The 20,588-nt window shown below is 48.5% G+C and overlaps 1 protein-coding gene across 4 annotated transcripts; it reads right to left on the bottom strand.

The window, feature by feature from the left end:
* Positions 1-7,571: 7,571 nt before the first annotated feature.
* Positions 7,572-20,507, bottom strand: LOC118094915 (claudin-4-like). 4 transcript variants are annotated; one of them, XM_088656320.1, is made up of 3 exons: positions 20,465-20,507; positions 10,113-10,211; positions 7,572-8,894 (listed from the first exon to the last, which is right to left on the bottom strand). In XM_088656320.1, exon 3 carries the CDS (start codon positions 8,869-8,871, stop codon positions 8,227-8,229), a length of 645 nt encoding a protein of 214 aa, XP_088512446.1. In that variant the 5' UTR covers positions 8,872-8,894; positions 10,113-10,211; positions 20,465-20,507; the 3' UTR covers positions 7,572-8,226. The 4 variants fall into 4 exon arrangements, with proteins under 4 accessions (XP_088512446.1, XP_088512447.1, XP_088512448.1 ...); XM_088656321.1 differs by having other exon boundaries at positions 10,113-10,200; XM_088656322.1 differs by lacking the exon at positions 10,113-10,211 and having other exon boundaries at positions 16,916-20,507.
* Between the last annotated feature and the right edge of the window lie 81 nt (positions 20,508-20,588).

The following is a 20,588-nucleotide window of genomic DNA, read 5'->3' as shown; positions in this document are numbered from 1 at the left end:
TTTCAGGGCCTATCCAAGGATGTTTTGATTGGTGCCTTCTTAAACCTGGATATAGCTCTACAGGAAACTAATGTCCTTTGCACAGCAATTAGGACATAATTTGGGCTTCCCAAAGGCATCTGTGAGAACAAGATGCTGGACTAGAGGGGGGTCACTGGCTTGATCCAGAAGGGCTGTGTAAACCGTTAGAGTAATGGGCTGGTACTCTGGGCTCAAATTCCCACTCAGCCACTGGGTGACCTTGAGCCGCTTAATATCTCTCAGGGTGACCTACCTCACAGGGTTGTTGCGAGGATGAAACGGAGGGAGGGAGAAGCACACATGCCACCTTGAGCTTGTGAGCAAAGTAAACAATAAAGAAGTTATTTAATGCATAAATATAATTAAAAATAGCAAATAATTGTCATTCATACATTATGCTGACGCCATCTCTTCCGCTCAGTCCCGCCCCAGGATGAAATACAGGCAGGGTTTCTCTATCACCTGCCTTTCCTGTCCAAAAGAGGCTCGAAACCTCATGAGTTTCGTGGCATGGGGATCAATGACACTTGTTCTTTGAATTTAGCCCATAGGGAATGGCAAGCATTTCCTTGAAATGAAGAGAAAGGGAGAAAGAGGATGTGAGTCGCCTCACTCCCCACAACAGCCCTCCCCGGTCCAGGTGAAACCCACAGATCGCATGAGGAGAGGAGGTTAAATCCAGTACGTACCAGAAGCATATGGTGTTTGCTCTGTGTAGACAAGTGGTGCTTAATTTCTTAAGGAGAGGTTTAAAATATCATATCCTCTTGAATGACAAAAACACTAAACTGAAAATCTTTCCCCAACCCCAGATATATGCATGTGGGGGGATTTGTATATGTTCAGGAACTCTCATTGCTTCCCAGTTTGGGCTGAAACTTTCCTTCAAAAGAGTTGCCTGGGTTTAGGGTTGCCATATTCCCAAAACTGAAAATCTGGACAAAGTTGAGCTTTTGGGGGGAACATCTCCCCCCCCCCCAAAAAAAGTTTTGGGGCTTTTTCTGATTTTTTTTTGTTTATCCCCCTTGTCATATACCTGGGTTTTCCTTGAAATGTTCCCCCTTGATTTTGCAAAAATTCCCCGGACACCAAAATGCTGTGTGATTTCTGCAAAAATCTGGATGTATGGCAACCCTACCTGGGGTGAAACCTAGAACAAATTGAGGCCTAGTGGCAGTGGCAAGATGGGGTGGGTAGAGGGGAGAACAAATTATACAGGGAGAGGTTGTGGAAGGCGGAGTGCAAAACCTACAGACACCCTTCCTTCCTAATTGGGGGGGGGGCAGGTAAATTAATTTGAGCCAAACATAAGGTGACTGTTCTAAGAAAAAAGTAAGTTGTGTGAAGGGGTGGGTGGGAATGAAGAACTTCACTTCCCCATTCCAATTGCAATTGTGAAGGTGGGGGAGCAACATTTTTGTGAAACAGCTGGGGAACTTGAGAGAGAGGCATGAAAGAATCAGATCTGCCCCACCATCATCTTTTGGAAATCCCCCATTTCAGTTTGAAACTCCCTATGAGTGAGTCTGTCTGTCTGTCTGACCACGCCACTTTGAATGAACTCAGGTGCTAGCTATCCAGGCAGTGAGAGCAACCTGGCTGGCTGGTTTTCCTCTACTTCAACAAAGAAGCAGAAGTGCGGACATACACCCTCCCCCTACTCCACACCACCACCCACCCTCCTATTTTCTTGGATGTGGGCCCAGCAGTCGACCCCTGTAAGGAGAGATCCCTGCCTGACTTCTTGGAGGGGTACCAGTACATTCCAGGGCCAGGCCGAGCCTTCCACAGCCAGACACGTAGGGACAAGGAAGCCGATCTCCCTGGCATGAGATGCGAGTCTCCTCCCGTCAAAACTGGCATGAAGTGGGACGTACAGGGTGGGGGTCTGGAACAGAGGGCAATGGCGGACAAGCTACTGCAAGGGGAACACTGGGAAGAAAGAGACGGTGGGGGGAGGGAGGCTGTGCCACAACCCCCTAACCTAATGCCGGCTTGCTTCCTCACCCCCAATACATGCTGACTGCAGTCTTAGTGCTGTAATTTCATCTTGTTTTGCTATAGTCCCCAGAACATTTGCTGCCTAATGCAACCACACACAAGATGCAAAATCCCAACTCTGTACAAACTCCAGAGTTTGTACATAGCACCCACATTGTGAAATCTAGGCAGCAGCAGCAGCAGCAGCAGCAGTTCCTACTGTAACTGTAGTGGTCATCGTGGAGCTGGGAAGTCCCAGATTTTTCTCCTCACTTTGGCACGAAGTTCACTGCGACTGTATTCACACAGCAGGCTTTTAAAAACATCACATTTCCCCAATGATTCCGTTAATTTCCGCATTATATGTGAGCTTTCACGTGACGTAAAAGCCACTTCTAGAAAACAAAAACTACAGCACATGTTTAGCACTCATTTCCGTGTTATTTGATCCCAGAAAAAAGGGAATCTGCAGCCCCCTTAACTCAGAAAATTGTGGGACTAAAGCCATGAATTTGGGGGCTGCATGCAGTTCTTTTCTGCCTTTTTCATGCGGGAATCATGAGGGAACAGAAGAAAGAAGTGCATAGGTCCATAAAGCAGGGGTGTGGGGTGTGTGCATTGTTGTCCAGTGGTGGTCATTGTGTGGCTCTGCACCCTCAGTTGTGAATGAAATTTAGTGTGACATGCTGGTATATTGGTCAAGGAGCCAGAGTTCAATAACAAAAGGGACTGCAGTGTGAAAGGAACATTTAGAAAACTGGTCAGAACCGCTAGTATTATAATGGGGGAAAGTAACACAATATTCCAGAAGTCTGAATACATCCTTAATGGCTTTGAGCCAATCTCTTATCTCTCAGCCTAACTTACCTCACAGGTTTGCTCTGAGGATAAAATGGGAGGGAACCTGAGCTTTCGAGGAAGCGTGGGTGGAAAAATGTGATGAATATGGATTATTTTTTCCCTTGGTTTTCTTTCCTGTGGTGTTTTGCTGCCTGGAATAAAGGTTAAAGATCCCCACCTCATTCCACCCATGTACAGAAGGCAACTGGGCTGCAAATTTGGGCAGGACAGGAGGCTGGTTTTGTAGCCCAGGCCAGGCCATGTGGATCACACTTTCTGCCATCTTAATACCTCACCACCATTGCTCCCTCTGCATCTGTCACATTCGCACCACACATTGGCAGCACTTATGCCACTTTAGTAACCAGGGCTTCCACCAACAAACCCCGGGAACTGCAGTTTGTTAAGGGTGCTGCGAGTTGTTAGGAGACCCGTCACAGAGCCGCCGCCCCCCAAACACCCTTAAAGTACAGTTTCCAGGATTGTTTGAGAGAAGTTATGATGATTGTCCCATGGACTGCAAGAAGATCAAACCTATCCATTCTGAAGGAAATCAGCCCTGAGAGCTCACTGGAAGGACAGATCCTGAAGCTGAGGCTCCAATACTTTGGCCACCTCATGAGAAGAGAAGACTCCCTGGAAAAGGCCCTGATGTTGGGAAAGATGGAGGGCACAAGGAGAAGGGGACGACAGAGGACGAGATGGTTGGACAGTGTTCTCGAAGCTACGAACATGAGTTTGACCAAACTGCGGGAGGCAGTGGAAGACAGGAGTGCCTGGCGTGCTCTGGTCCATAGGGTCACGAAGAGTCGGACACAACTAAACGACTAAACAACAACAACAACAACAACAACCACAACATGATGATGATCATGATGATTGTCAAGGGACCCCTGACCACTCTGAGGTTGCAGCGCTCATCTCCCTTTACTGGCCAAGGAAGCATGCCCTCTCAATCACAGTTCTTAAGTCCTGCCACCTCTTCCCTTCAAACCCCCTCCCCCCCTCCATTTTGCCTCTGGCTTATCCCCTTAATAGGCTTATTCCAACTTGTAACCAAGCCTCAAAGGACATGCAACACCCACAGCCAGACCCACTGCTTCCTTTTTTCCTCCTCCTGCCTCAGAGTGGGCAACCTCATTTCAGCTCCATAGTGATCCATGCCAGTAGTTGGAGGAACCAGAAGCAAACGTACCTCTGTACAGGAGGCTCAATTCCAAAAAATGCAGTGTTTGTACATCTACCTGCCAGCTCCTCATCTTCCAGCCAGGCATGCAAGAGGCATGACCACAGTTCAAGAGCGCATTCCAGCCAGGCAAAAGCATCTCAAGTTCCTACATCCTACACAACTGTTTTCCTAAATTCTCCATTTTAGATTATAACCTCCTCAGGGAGTCTTACTTGCCTGTGTTAACCCCATGTGCACCATGTACTCCAGCAGTACCGAAGAGAACGATAAGCACCCTCCACCCACAAAACATTTATCTTAGTAATTGGCACATCACCCAAAGGGACAATGGAGTGTCCACCCCAAAAGCTGAAAAAGTGCAACTAACTTGATGGGTGAGCAACATAGGTTAGAAATAACTAAATATAGAATGAACTGAATGGCAGTGGAAAAGAGCTTCTGGAACTAGGTAAAGGTAAAGTGACCCCTGACCCTAATGGGTCCAGTCGTGTCCGACTCTGGGGTTGCGGCGCTCATCTTGCGTTATTGGCCGAGGGAGCCGGCGTACAGCTTCCAGGTCATGTGGCCAGCATGACAAAGCCGCTTCTGGCGAACCAGAGCAACACACGGAAACACCGTTTACCTTCCCACTGGAGTGGTACCTATTTATCTACTTGCACTTTTACGTGCTTTCAAACTGTTAGGTTGGCAGGAGCAGGGACCAACCAACGGGAGCTCACCCCGTCACGGGGATTTGAACCACCGACCTTCTGATTGGCAAGCCCTAGGCTCTGTGGTTTAACCCATCCAAATAGTCCAATGAGGACGGAGGACTCAGAGGGTATGTAATGCTGGCTCTTGTGAGGTGGGATGACAAGAATACTGTACTTTGGAAAGGAAATGGAATGGAGTATCGTGGGAGAGAGCATGGCTGGCTGGCACCTTCAAAAGCAGTACATCCTGCCACACTTTCTTGCAGGTTTGATGTGTGTGTGCGCGCATGCACACACAAATACAGTATATAGAATGAGATAAGAGCCGCTTGCAGACTGGCAGAAGCAGAAGTGTTTTTTGTCACTTCCGTGCCTTTTCTTTTTAGAGTAATTTTTTGTTGCCACAGCTGCCCTTAGGTTGATCTGGTTGCTATGAGTCTGGCTCTCAATCCTAAGTGGGCTAACTGGGAAGCCAGTGATGGTGAAGCTGAAGTGGGGGATGGAATACAAAGGCTACCTCGTCTCCGTTGATGGCTACATGAACATGCAGCCTGCAAATAAATAATATATTGATGGTGCATTATCTGGACACCTTGGTGAAGTTCTGATAAGGTGCAATAATGTCCTTTATATAAGGGGTGTGGAAGAAGAAGATGGAGAAATGAGAGAATAACTATTTTTGGGGGAAAGTTTTTTGTAACTGTGCTAATAAATTTAGTTGTCCAGTTTGGTTTGCTTGCTTTTTAAAGGTTTTGTCAAGTAACATTTTTAATGGCCAAAAAATAAACATTGTCATTGAAGAAAAATTACCACTATGGAAGAAAAATAAACATACTATTTCTGACACACACAAAAGCAGTGTGAGATCATAGCTGCCAAGTTATCCCTTTTTAAAGGGATTTTCCCTTATGCTGAATAGGCTTCCTCGCGAGAAAAGGGAAAACTTGGCAGCTATGTGTGAGATTCCAGGGGTTTACCTAGAGTTCGGTTTCCTGAAAATTAGGGACAGCGGAGCCTGTGGTGTCTTCATGATATATGGTTTATTTAGACATATATTCCACCTGAGCCTACAATGGAGGGGCTCACAGCATTAACACCCCAATAAGGTCTTGCTTCTCCCATAGCCACAGCCTTGGATCCCAGCAGAATTCGGCATGGCTCTGTCTCTCAGCTGCTCAGCCTGCTTCCAGCTTCTAACTTCTAGCTCACACACCTCAACTCTGGCTTTCCTTTCTAAGTGACAGACAGATGAGGGAGCGCCCCCCCCCCCCATTTTCCCTTTTGTTACCTTAAGGACCCATACTTACGGGGCCATTACCAGAAAATTTGTCTGGCTATTCTAGCAATTGGATCCTTGTTGGCTCCAGGAATTACCATAGAGGAATTCAGGCATGCTGCTTCTGCTTCTTTGGGGATCACTCCTAGCAGTCTTCCATGAACACGAACTTCTGTTTCAGTGTATCTGAAGAAGTGTGCATGCACACGAAAGCTCATACCAATGACAAATTTAGTTGGTCTCTAAGGTGCTGCAGGAAGGGATTTTTTAATTTAATTTTTTTATTTTGTTTCGACTATGTCAGACCTCAGACCAACCCGGCTACCTACTTGTAACTAGTTCCATGAACATGGTGTTAACACTTAGTCTGCAGTGACTGTGTGGAGGCCAGTTCTGGATGCACACAGCCTTCCACAGTGGGGACATAGGTTTCCAGGCAGGAGTTGATCACGTTTCTCCCTTTTGTCCGGAGTTTGAGCATCAACAAAGTCTGACACCTTCAGTAAAGGCTGTTCCCCAATTGGAGCGCCCACAGGCCAGTCAGTGTTTATACTACGTTTTTAAAGATTTGCCTTGAGAGCGTCTTTAAACCTCTTTTGTTGACCACCAGCATACTTTCCACATTTAACTTTGGAATAGAGTAGTTGCTTTGGAAGATGATAATCAGGCATCTGAACAACATGACCAGTCCAACGAATCATTGATTCGACAATGGTGATCTTTTCTTCTTCTAGTACACTGGCATTGGTTTCACCTGTCTTCCCAAGTGATGTGTAAACTTTTTCAGAAACACTGTTGATGTTTCACAAGCAGCCTGCCACCTCCCGAACTTCCAACATTATCAATGCTAAATCTCCCCTTGCTCCCCAGGACCCCAACTACTTAACTCAGGCATCCCCAAACTGTGGCCCTCCAGATGTTTTGGCCTACAACTCCCATGATCCCAAGCTAACAAGACCAGTGGTCGGGGAAGAAGGGAATTGTAGTCCAAAACATATGGAGGGCCGAAGTTTGGGGATGCCTACCTAACTTCTCCCCATTTTAATTTGCTCCCAGTTTCTTGTTAGCACTTTCAAGACCACTAGGCACTTCCAATCTCTCTAAGACCTCATGGAAAAAGCACCTCCCTCGGCCTCCTCTCTTTGAACTTCCTCTCTGCTTTGTTTCTATGCTGGGAATTCTTGCTTGGTCAGTTGTCTGAATACCTTTGGGATATGTTGGCGCAGAGACTAAATTCTTCCAAGAGGGGAGTCTTGCCCCTTGGCTATGGATTCCTATGGCTTTGATGCATACTCTGGTATCTAGAGACCAAGTATGTTCACCCTTCCTTGGGGGCAATGCGAAGGTCACTTATCTTCCTTCTCTCCCTACCCCACCTCTTAGTTAGAATGTTCCACAAGTCAGAATATGTTCTGCTAACTCTCCCAGGAAGGTTCACTAGATAAGGCACACCTGGCTCCAAGAACTTGTATTTAATGACCTGGAACTTGTATTTAATGACCTCTAAACACGAGCAGAGCGCTTCTCTCCCCCCCCCTCTCACACACATACCAGTAATAACCAATAACAACTGTTATATACAAAAGCCTGTAAATTTTATTCAGGTCATACTAATAAAAAACAGAAATAAAATGGCATTCAATATGAAATGCATGCATGGTGAATTGCAGTGAGTTAGCAAAATGGGAAAAAAGACCACATCACCTTTGTTTACAAACAACATCGTACAACACATCACAGCTTTATAAACTCATTTCTGGAGTACCCGTTTCCACCACCTACTTCTGCCCCCAAATGGAGACCATATTGAACGGTGACGTCCAGGACAATATTAGTAGTTTTAGTCTCCTGATGAGCACCCAGGAAACCTAAAAACAAAAACCACATTGATCATTAAGAACTACTTGGAAATGACTTTCTCCTGCCCCCCGAGGTCCAACATCTCTTCTACCTACATCGAGGAGAACCAGTTAAGAGTAGAAAATGTTCTCTAGAAGCAGAGCTCTGACTTCCGTAGGCAAGTCCATACAATAATGTAGTGGTAACATTTGGGGGTGGGGGAAAATACTGATGGGACAAGCACATTGGAAAGTGATGGGACTATCAGATGTTCTGTTCTTTGGATGGATGGATATTCTCTGCAGAGCCCCAGGAGAGATGCATCTCGGCTCCTCCAAAGAGGACCCAAGCAGTAGTGATGACAGCTTTGTTTTCCGGAGGTGGTGTTCCTAGACGTAGTTCTTGCTGGGGTAATCACTGTGGGGCTGAGAGGCAGCGGCTGTGTACCGGGCGCTGTAGTTGTTGCCCTCCTTCTTGGGGCAATTGCAGCAGAGCAGAGCTCCTCCGAGGATCAACAAGGCAGAAGACGCCCAGCCGATGTAAAGGGCAGCTCCCAGCTCCCTCTTCTGGGCGTCGATCACCATTGGGTTGTAGAACTCGCGGACGATGGTGTTGGCTGACCAGCACACGGGGATGAGGCAAAGGATCCCTGCCACGATGAAGACTGCGCCAGAGACAATCATTATGCGGGCCTTGGTGTCCTCGTCTTCGACGCAGTTGGTGCACTTGGCCCCCACGATGGCAACCATCAGAGCCAGAGCAGCCAGGAGCACAGAGATGACCATCAGGGCACGGGCCGTCTGCACATCCTGAGAAAGGGCCAGCATGGAGTCGTAGACCTTGCACTGCATCTGCCCGGTGCTCTGCACCACGCAGTTCATCCACAGCCCTTCCCAGGTGATCTGCGCCACGACAATGTTGTTGCCAATGAAAGCGGAGACTTTCCACATGGGCAGGGCACAGGTTATGATGGTCCCGATCCAGCCCACCACTGTCAGGGCCATGCCCATGATCTGGAATCCAGCAGAGGCCATGACTCAAGGTGAAGACGACAACCCTGTAGAGAATACAAGCAAGGACACTTTTAATGAATATCCCCAGAAAGTCATGGTTACCCGTTGTGTTCTGGGGCAAGACAACTTGCCCTTAGTGTTTTAACACATCGGCATGGAGGAAGGCCATCTTACATTTGAGGTCATCCACGCAGGCGGTCATTGGTGCAACTCAACTTTCTCCATGCAATGCCCAGTTCAACTTATGAAATTTTATACGTAACATTACATTCTAATTAAGACTTAGGTCACCCATCTCCAACTTGGAAGTCTCCAGGTGTTGTTGCCATCCCTCTCTGACCACTGGCCATGCTGGCTGGGGCTGATGGGAGTTGTAGGCCACAACATCTGGAGAGCACCAGCTCGGGGAAGGCAAGTTTATGCCCATTCAACTCTTGGCGGCTAAATGGAAGTCCTTTTGTTCAGAGGCAGCAAAGCTACAAAGCTGGAAATATTTGTTGCCTTATTGAGCCTCACTTGCTGCCTTCCTGCAAGGATCCACACTCTAGAGAGCACCATTCCCCAGCCTTGGGTCTCCGGATGTTGTTGGACTACAGTTCCCATCATCCCTGACCACTGGCCCTGCTGGCTAGGAACAGTGGGAGCTATAATCCAACCACATCTTGAGACACAAAGTTGAGAAAAGCTGCTCTGGAGGAACCCTCGTTCTGATCCAGCAAAGCTCATGTGTGGCACACACACAACTCTGACACTTGGAAATATCCAAGTACGAAATATCCTACTGGAGCCACCTTCAACTGAGAACAAACTAACACAATTAGGCAAATGTTAAAAGTTGTCTTGAGTAAGTGCAGAACTCTGCAGCAGGCCATTTCGCAGACTGCATAGCCCATATAGAGTTGAAGGGCTCCCCTTGTCAAGCCAGTTTCCCCTTGTCACTGAGGGGCGGTGAACATGGATTAACTGCATGCAGTTATACAACCTGTTTTTTCCAGAAAACCAGGCGTCGTTACTTATTCTGTTGCCCGCCCATTATTGGGGTTAAATTTTAAGGTGGCTGCGGCGGCAGTGGGGGCGGGGGAAGAGATCCCTTCAGGCTAAGTATAGGTTGGAATGAGGTTTCTTTTACCAAGCTTCAATTCATCCCCCACCCCCCACAATATGGTGGGGAAGGTTAAACAAGCTCTAAACTCAGTTTGTGCTTATAACTAGTTTGCCTAGGCAGAAGCAGCTCACCAAGCACTAGAAAGTCATACACACACCTGGTAGCATTTTCTGTGTCAGCTTTAAAAAAAGTTACAGGATTCTTCAGCCTTGGTACAGGACAACCCAACTCCTACCATATTCACTCTGGAGAGAGACTAAGAAGATCATTGCAGGATCAGGCCAGTGGGCCCATCTAGTCCAGCATACTGTTCTTATAATGGCCAAGCAGATGCCCATGAGAAGCCCAAAAGCAGGACATGAGTGCAAGACAACTCTCCCCTGCCCTGCAGTTGCTAGTAACTGGTATTTAGAAGCCATGTAGAGCTTGGTGGTTGAGCCCTTGTGAAAGATTCCTGGTTCAATACCTGGCACCTCCAGCTAAAATGGGAGGTGATGGGAAATACTCTACTGGAGAGGGCCAGCCCAAGGCATTTCACTGCCTAAGGCAGAGAAGATTACACACTTTCCCCCAATCCCCATACAGATACCAACTAAGCTGGCAGTTGAACCTTAATTAAAGGCTGGTGATGAGATAATATCCTCCACTACACCCAAGGCAGCAAGGTCTTTTAGGGGGCAAGGACACACCCATGTCCTGTCCTCCTGCAGAGGGCAATGGCCAGGCGACCTTAGGAGGAACAGTACCCCCAAACATCTGTCACATGGAGTAAAGGTTGGGCTGCCCAAGATCCCAAAAGCTAATGGCAGCCAGTAGTGGACAATACTGGGCTTATACAACATTTGAGGTCAATTCACATACCATGAAAAACCATGGTTTGGAATTAAGATAAACAAGCCATGTGCTCCAGTTCAAAGGATTGCCTCTTCTTTTTTAAAACAAAACACAAGGCCCGTAGTTTGCAACTGCACCTGAACTGGCAAGTGCTGGTTTGTGCTCCCCCGCCCCCCAAGCCAGGACTGAAAGCCAACATTTAAAGCTGGTTTGCAGTCCTGGCTTAGAGATCCAGACCAAACCAGAGCTGGCCAGTTCAGGAGTTAGTTGACAACTAATGCGTCTTGCACTAAAGAGGATAAGTGCCTCATACTCTTGCTTTATTCTTCCTGGTTTCTAAAACAGCTCTCTCTCTCTCTCTCTCCATTTTCTATATAGTTTCAGAATGACTGGAAAGGGCAATGTTTTGTTTACTGAAAAATTAGCTGATGTTTTTATTTCAGATTAATCCAGAACACTTTTACCTCTGGCACCACCCATGATCAGCCTCAACAGTGGGTTCCTCTGGCAGCAACATGCAACGCCCAACAGAATGTGGATTTTTGGTGGGGTGGGTGAAAAGGGAAGCAGCTCTGAATTCAAATCTGTCCAGACACGAAGCTCATTGAACACTGTTTGGTTAAGCTGAGTGTGTGTGTGTGTGTGTGTGTGTGTGTGTGTGTGTGCATGGGTGTAGACAGGGGGGGCAGGAGGGGGCAGCTGCCCCCCCCTAGAAGCAAAAAATTATTGTATTTTACAGACCATAACCAATACTTTGCCCCTCCAAAAACTGAAGTGGAAAGGGCTTTGCTTTAGCAAGAGCAGCTCTCCACTTGCTGGGGGCAGGAACACAGCTGTAACAAAAACACATCAAATAAATAAAGCAAAGTGGCTACCAGTACTTAAGCAGTTAAGACAATGGAGCAGAATATCCCTTCAGGCAAGGTCCACCCTATTCACCCTATTGTTATTCAGTGGGAGTTGTTAATGGGCATTCAGGGATCGCATTAACAGTTCTATTGGCGATTTAATGAGGGTGCAGAGGGTGCAATTTGACTAAGGTGGCCCTGCAAGGCTAAAAGGAAGTGAATAAGAAGGGGGGGGCTGTAGCTTTGATAGACACAGTGATGTTTATAAAAAGCAGTGGTGTTCCAGTCTGCCCCTCCTCCTGCATCTGTATACTGTAAATCAGGGGTGGCCACCTCCCAAGAGACTCTGATCTACTCACAGAGTTAAAAACTGGGAGTGATCTACCCCCTTTTGGGGGGTTCAGGTCAAAGCTGTTGAGTTTTTTTAAGGAAGGGAAGCCCTGTTTTGGGGGGTTTAGGTCAAACTTGTTGGAGCTTCTTTTAGGAGGGAGGGAGGCCCATTTTTGTTTAGGGCTTCAGGTCATAGTTCAGCTTTTTTTAGGGAGGAGGAAAAATTTGGGTGAGCTTTTTTTAGGGGTGCCAGTGATCTAGCAGTGATCTACCACAGACATCCAGTGATCTACTGGTAGATCACAATCTACCTGTTGGACGTGCCTGCTGTAAATCAAGCAGAGAGAAAGCTGCTTACAAGGCTCCTGTACAGGTGTACCGGTATCTTCCTCTTGCTGCAGAGTTCTAGCATCACAGCGTCACCCAGAGGCACCCACAAATGTGAGTTATCCCTCTCTCTATTTCTTCCTTCCTTTCCTCCCTCTTCCATCCTCAATAAAATACTGGGGGGGGGGCAGATAAGCCCCACATAGAAAGCCCATCAACATGGGGGGGATGACTCTTTCACATACGGTATTTACTAGTAATTGGGGGGGGGGAGGCACCTAGGCCTCTAGGAGTTGGCTGCTATGCCTAGGAGTAGGACAATTCAAGAAAGCAGAATGATGCATATGCTATGGCAATATATCAATAGAATCATAGAATTGTAGTCGGAAGGGACCACAAGGGTCATCTAGTCCAACCCCCTGCAATGCAGGAATTTTTTCCTAAGGTGGGGCTTGAACCCACAACATGGTTGAAATATTATGCTGATATGCAGCAACGCCTCGGAGCCGTCGTGACTGCGGCCGTGCCTTGCCTTGCCCTCGCCCACCCTGTCACCCCCTCTTGCCTGCCCGACCCTCCCGTCCTCTCCAGCCAAGCAGGGTAGCCGCCGCCGTTGCCAGCCCCAGAAGCACAAGGTGGCCGCTGCCGCCGCTGCCGCCACCACGATGTCGTCAGGCCAGCTGGCCCTGTAGCCCCGCCCACGTTCCCACTTTGTGGCCCCGCCCCTGAATGATCATGGCTTGCCCCCCCCCTAGTTTTGATCCTGGCTACGCCCTTGTGTGTGTGTGTGACTTGCTTATCTCCCAAGACTCTTGTGAAGATGCAAGTGGAGTGACTCATGTGTGCCATACAGAGTCCTTCGATCCCATTGTTGTTTTTGTAAAATTAGCCAGCCAGCCAGCCCTCCCTCACCCATCCCCATAAGAACATAAGAGCTGCAATCCTGCTGTTTTCAAGCCACACCCTGTTGAATAGAAATTAACCAAGCTGGCACTACATAATGGTCAAGTTGGGCCTCAAGAGAGGCCCAAGTTCAAATCCCCACCTTGCCACTAAGGTCCCTGGGTCAATCATGGTCTCTCTGCCTAACCTACCTCACAGGGTTGTAGAGGTACCCCTGACCATTAGGTCCAGTCGTGGACGACTCTGGGGTTGTGCGCTCATCTCACTCTATAGGCCGAGGGAGCCGGCATTTGTCTGCAGCTTCCAGGTCATGTGGCCAACATGACAAAGCCGCTTCTGGCGAACCAGAGCAGCACACGGAAACGCTGTTTACCTTCCCGCCAGAGCGGTACCTGTTTATCTACTTGTACTTTTATGTGCTTTCGAACTGCTAGGTTGGCAGGAGCAGGGACCGAACAATGGGAGCTCACCCCACCGTTGGGATTTGAACCGCCAACCTTCTGATCGGCAAGCCCTAGGCTCTATGGTTTAGACCAGAGCGCCAGTCGCGTCCCTTGTCACAGGGTTGTAGTTAAGATTTTAAAAGGGGCAAAGGGGGGGGGAGCATGTAAGCCACTGCGATATTATTGGAAAGGGAGAATATATACAAGTAACGTCTGATATTTCCTCTGCTTTTTGTTTTCCATTAAACGTGCAATATTAACTGGCCTAAATTTTTGCAAGCAACAACTGTTGGCTGTTCATAAACCCCACCTAAAATTCTACAGATGCACTTTGCCTCACCTCCCCTAAGTAGTGGGATTGTAGCTAGTTGTAGGGGGACTTTGGGCGTACAAATTTCCAGGGGTGCTCTGTGTAATGCCAAAATTTAGTGCACCCTGTCTTCCACCTATGTCGTAGCGCCCCCTGTGGCACCTAGCGCAGGTGAACTGGGGCTCAGCTATACAGCTGCAAATAAAACAATTTTAAGTACGGTATGTTTTAAGTGCAATATACAATGTGACACTAGATGGTGATGGAAAATTCACTATTTTTAAAAACCGCCTTTTTTATTTTTTAAAAAAGCATTTTCAGAAGGGTTTTTATATGTGTGTATATTCCACCCAGGTCATGTTTCCTTAAATCCGCCTCTGATTGTAGCAGCTGAAGTTCCCACAATTCATGACTTTGAAAATCAGGGCAACCTGCTAAAGGAGTTGGCAGGGAGGGGTTCATCAGGTGGCTTATGCTGTGGTAGAGGTGTGGCAGCTGACCTTAGGATCCTGCCTTCTCAGAAGAGAACACCTGTGTTTTAAGCAATGCTCCCACCTGACTCAGAGGCCGGAGATAGCCTAGGTAGGTGATACTCCTATTTGACTCAGAAACAAGGCCTAGCTCCTGACTCATCTGGTCAGGCAAAACCATTCAGGATTAGCCTTCAGTCTAAACCACGGGTGTCAAACACAAGGCCCGGGGGCCTAATCCGGCCCGCCAGACCTCGTCATGTGGCCCGCGTAGCCGCCGCCGACACTTGCCACTAACAGTAGTTCTGGAGCCTGCGATTGGCCGAGGGTCAAAACCGGGGGCGGGGCTGCAGGCGGAGGCCGGGGCGCTGGAGCCGTGCTGACGACCTTGGCCAGGGAATTTCAATTTCGAATGAGGCTGAGGGAGGCGGTGGCACAGCGGCCAGACGGGGAAGTGATATGCAGGAGGAGGAGGAAGCCCGCCGAGGAGGTAGGAAAGCCCTACAGGCACCGCCGGCAAAGTTGGTGCCGGGACGGAGCAGCGCTGGATTTTTTTTGGCGGGCTTTGCTGTTGTCTCCGAGAGCGAGTGAGGCGGCACTGGGGAGCCGCCGCCCGCCGCTTCCCTTCCTCTCCTCGGCTGCATCCGGGAGGTGGGCGAGCGAGCGGCGAAAGGGACGCGGAGTGAGCCTGAGGGAGAAGTAGGCAAAGCGCAACAGTCACTCTCTTGATGGAGCCGGGTTTCTCTTCCCTCTTCCCCCGTTTTCTCCTCATAGACACTCGGGAGGGTGCCTGGCTTTTGCTCTGCCCCCCACCCCCGAGCCGCCCTTTGGCTTCTCAGTTCCGGCGGAGCTGCTCCCCGGGGGGCGGCCAGGAGGGAGGCGACGACGATGGCACGGGTTCCTGCTCTTCCCGCTCTGCCGCCGCCTCCTCTCAGCTCCTCGTGATGTAGGGCTCCAGATGGAGTCGCCTCGTGGTTTGAGTAGGTGGGAGGGGAAATTTTTTTGGGTGGGGGAGGTTTTCAAGCCTCCTCTGCCTGCGGTCCCGGTAGGGAGAGGCGGCGGCGAAGACGACAACAGCGCGGGTGGGGGGAAGAGCAGCTCTGAAGTGAAGATGCACGTCCGCTGGGGCTGCCGCCACCTTCCTCCTCGGGAAATCCGCTGCCCTCCCTCAGCGCGAGGGGAAGGGACTCTGGCGCTGAGGAGGGAGGATGCAAAAGCAAAGCAGGGAGTTGGCGCTGCACCGCATGTTCCTGCCCCTCTCCAAAGCATGGGGTGGGTTGCAGCGTGTGGCATCCTGCCTAGCAGGGTTTGGGTGTGCGCAGGGCGGGAGAGGGAAGCCCTCTTTCCATCTGCAGGTTTTTAATCCCAGCAGTGGCTTTCTCCTTCCTGCCGAAGGTTTAGTTGAGCCCCCCCCCGAAGCCGTCGATCCCCACCTTTTGTTCAAATATCCCTCGTTTACATCCCCTCCCACACACGCGCCACGACGCAGGAATGTGATCCGCGTGGGGGCGGGAATGAGCTTACATTATTACAAAAAACAGTAATAATTGAATGCAGTGACAATAATTTATGATAATAAAGAGTGGACACATAATCCTACAGACACAACCGGCCCTTTGAGGGTGACCAAACTGCTGATGCGGCCCCCGATGAATTTGAGTTTGACACCCCTGGTCTAAACAAAGCCAGATGATATAGATAGCTCTCTTTTTCTCCTCCTCATGCTGAGCAGGGCAGAAGAAAAACAACACTCCCTCCCTCCAACTCATCAGGCACCTAGAATAGCAGCGGTTGCACAACTGGTTGTTCTCCCAAGATCCGCTTTGAGCAGGTAGAGAGAGAGACACCTGCCCTAGGAGCAACCTCAAGAATTGCATCATCTTCTGCCCTCAGGACTCGCAAGGTAGTTTGTTGCCACTGGCACTCCGCAACATTAACTGAAGGGAAAGAACAGTACTGTATACCGGTAATTTGGCGACCTATTTCACAACTATTAGGCAACAGATACATGCCATTCTCCTCAGCGCTGTGGCTCACTTGTTTGCAGTGTCTGTATGGGGAAGGGGGGGGAGGAATGTCCTTATTGTTTTAGTCAAAGCTGGGTATTTAGGTTTCAGCCCACCTCTGCCCCAAGGCTCCAGGCAAGTCAGGCTACAAGGACATGTACAGCAAGAAAGCACTACAAACACCCACTGGTCTCTCTGGGAGGAAACAGTGGTTTGGATGGGACACCACCTCCTGAAACTAGCAGCTGATTCCAAGGAAATCCTTCCCACCCCCATTAAAACAACCGGCACATGCCTGGACACAAACTACAGTACACATTACGCAAGGGGTCCATTATCAGAACTCACCCAACATTTTGCTTTACATCGGCATGTCAAAGGGGAGGCTCCAAATTCAGTAACAGCAGTAAGAGTTAAGCCCTACACAGTCTTGGTTGGAGTAGGTTTACTCTGTGCAGAATTCAATCTTTAAAAATATTCACAAATCACCTTTTCCCAGCAAGTCCAAGGCACTCTGCAGGTGCTCAGTATCACAGAGCTAAGTGACTGAACAGGTCAATTTGTAGCTTCAGTTGGAGAGCCATGCTGCAGAAAAAAGCTAGATGTTGCACCCCTGCTCCAAGCAAACTGATCTCAGGCCTTGAGAGATGATCCAGGCCAGGGCAATGCTCAACGCTAAGGCAAGTGTATAGTGTATCTCACAATGCAACAAGATTCATAGCAGCTCAAGGGGGGCAGTGGAAGAAATGCAGAATGGGATTTTAGGCTGGCAAAATTGTGCATGAGAAAAGGTTAAAGAAAGAGACCTCCCGCCAACTGCAACTGCTCCATTAACAAAATGGGCAATCTGACCACAGAATTCCTGCATGGCTTAGCCTTTTGAGATGTACACTTTTGATCTGCTAAGCCTAGGCAAGTGTGCAAAGGATCTTTAAACACTGGGATGTTAAACTTAAAAAAAAACAAAACCCTAGGTTTTGCACTATGTTTCATTTCAGCTGCATACAGCAATTGATTGTTAGCTTATTACCATGGATCCCAGTATTTTTTAGTCAGCATAAATAGAAATAGAGCTGGGGTTATGAGCCTAAGTAAAGCAAAGAACAGACTTCACCTGGAAGCTACATAATTGGCCCCCCAAAAGCCCTTAATGCTGATTACAGCAAAGGAGATGCTGGATGTGTCAGGTTAATGATAGAGAAACACAGGCAAGTAGCAACAAGTCTCTCCTCCCAAGTACAAGCCTTATTGATATGGAATACACTGGTTTTCTACGTCCACCAACCATGCTGTATGAGGCGGAAGGCCTTGGAGCCCAAAACCATTCAAGGGCATCCAGGTTGGGGAAGGCAGGTCCAAGGAAGGATTTAGGAAGAACCTATGCAGGGTTTTGTCCTGAGCTGAACTGATCACACCAGCACCGCCATTTTCTTTCCCAAAGAGGAAGAGAAGACAAGGAGTTAAGGAAAGAAACATACAGGAAGGAGTTCTAAATGGATCCTTTGTTGTAAATAGTCTCTAAATCTAAAACAGGCTTCCTCAACCTCGGCCCTCCGGATGTTTTGAGACTACAATTCCCATCATCCCTGACCACTGGTCCTGCTAGCTAGGGATCATGTGAAATGTAGGTCAAAAACATCTGGAGAACTGAGGTTGATGAAGCCTGATCTAAAACATTAAGCCTTCTGATATGAGAAGAGGCAGAATAATACCTGTGCAATAGGTTCTAGGCCCTGATTTTGTAATTAAGTCCTGTTAAAGACCACTTAAAAAAAATCAGTAACAAGTTGCAATTTGTTTCAACCACCCACTGTCTCAGTCAATGTGTTTCTATTTAAAGCTTCAGGTGAGGTTTACATCACATGAAGACTACACCCTTTTAAACCATGTTAATCCAGGGCCAATTCCAACCATGTTTTACGGTATAGTTTTCAGCTAGTTTAAAGGAAACAACTTTACCTTCCTTCACAGGTGCAATATACCCAACCAAAACAATGCCATCTTGCTTTTCAGGTGACTCTAAATAAAATCAACCCTACTTCTCCCCTTTCTACTCCCAATAAGTAACACAAGTCTAGTCTGATTCTGATTTAAACAGTTTAGACACAGGTCTTAAGTAGTGTCTAGTTCTCATTATCCCACAGTTTGGAAATACCTGCATTAGGATCAACCAAATGTCACAAAAATGTGGCCAACTTTTGAGTTATTTAGGAAAGAGGGTGCTTGATTAAGAGTTATGGAGAACTCAAAAGCATGCCAAGTTTTTTTAGTTGTTGGGCAGCGCATTTATTAGAATCAACCAAAAAATGCATTACCTCCCCCCTATGGATCAACCAATACACTAACAAGAACTTTGGAAAGCAAGAGTCTAGATAGCTCTTAATATCTCAAAAATATGCTAATATTCATGGAGCTGATCAGCAACAGCTACTAGGACAAAGGCTACATCTTCAGGCAGCCAGGAAGCAATGAGACCCATCATATTCAAGCTTGTGGGGAGCAGAGGGCAAAGTGGTGGGCTGCTCACAATAGCAAGGGGGCAAAGTTATTATCCTACGGTACCTACAGGTTGGACACATCTTGCAAGCTCTTAAGGCCCACCAGTATGTTACAGACGAAATCCACCTGCCGCAAGGCTCCTTTCTAAACACCAACCCATAGTTACAGGTGGGCTAGGGTCCAAGGCAACTCTAGCCCTACTTATTCTGCAGCCCCAAAGCTCTCGAGAGAAGGCAAGCCTTAGGAACTGCAGAAATCGACCTCTTATGCCTGCTAGGTGGGTGGGGTATACGGACGCAGGTGTAGGTGTAGCGGGGAGAATCGTCAGCCCTTATGGAAGGTTTTCCAGCCTCTGGGACAAAGAGACACGAGGTCACTGGGTGCCTGCGCTCCAGGGAACAAAGGTTCCCCCCCTCCGCCACACGTATGCCTCGGGCGGGGCCGGGGCGTGAGCGTGGGAGGGGGGGAGAGAGAAGAAGGCGGGGCCGTCCTCCTCGCTTTGTCCATGCCCTTCAACCGAAACTGTTCCCCCTCCTTTCTTCTCAAGGGGGTTTCAGTGGGAGTCCAGCTCGCCACCGAAACATCAGGGCGCCACCCCATTCCCTTGCTGGGACAATGGAGGAGAGGGGGTAGGATGCCTTTGATATGGGCAAGGGGGGGGGGAGGAGCAGCGCGGACTCACAATTCAAGCCCTTTCCCACCATGAAGTTCCCAGCAAAGTAAAGAAAGCCATTTCTGTTTGCCGCTCAAGTTTGCTCTCCACCTAAGTTCCCCTGGGAGCACAGCACCCACGGAACTCAACGAACCCAAGCTAGCCATGCCCGCTCGTTTCAACGGGTCTACTCTCGCGTAGGGCTCTGGGCTCACATTGCCCCTCTGACCCTTAGCGGGATTATTGTTATTATTTTTTACTCTTCCAAGGGCTTCTAGAGAAGGCAGACTATCGCTCCGGACCGGAGACCAAAAGGCACGAGAGAACTCATCTCACGGCAACTCCCTAAATTAACGCTCGGGCGTTTATTGAAGACGCCCGCAAACGAAAGCGCTTTCTGCACATGCTTAAGAGTCCGCGGGTCTTCAATGATCAAGCGCGAGTTTCATCACCCGCGTTAATCTTACCCCCAATCCAAAGAGAGCAAATCTAAATCTGTTCCGAGCTTTACCAAATACCGCAGGAGATCGAGCGTCATTTGGGAAGAGCGCGGAATACAATAAATTTAATAAATAAAGGACTTTTTAAAAATACTGTCTAATACACCGCATCGATCTTTGGGGAAGGGACCCAGGCGTCCTGCCATCACTCTTCAAGGCATCCCTCGGGACCCACATAACGCAACAGATTTTTAAAAACTTTGCCTGGCTGGCACACAATATCAAGTCTTTAAAATAAAGTAAAACTAGTTAACCCATTCGTGGGGTCACGAAGAGTCGGACACGACTAAACAACAACAACAGTTAACCCATTTCCACCCTGCAGATCACCAATCTCACTAGCCCCCCGGACCCCCACCCCCATCTAGCTAAAGTCTCTTCCCTTACCTGTTGACGGGACCCAACGAACGAAAAGGCTTCAAATCCTCAGGAGGCAAGTTGGAAGCAACTTTCCTGGAGGGGCCGGCTATATACCCCTCTCATCCTCCTCCTCAGCCCTCCCCCCCCAGAC

Source organism: Zootoca vivipara, chromosome 12, assembly GCF_965207765.1.
Source record: "Zootoca vivipara chromosome 12, rZooViv2.hap1.1, whole genome shotgun sequence".
Classification (NCBI taxonomy): domain Eukaryota; kingdom Metazoa; phylum Chordata; class Lepidosauria; order Squamata; family Lacertidae; genus Zootoca; species Zootoca vivipara.
This window is presented reverse-complemented; position numbering and strand designations above follow the sequence as displayed.

What these genes read in the sequence shown, in the direction of transcription:
- LOC118094915 (XM_088656322.1), bottom strand. Translation starts at nt 8,871, where the DNA reads ATGGCCTCTGCTGGATTCCAGATCATGGGCATGGCCCTGACAGTGGTG.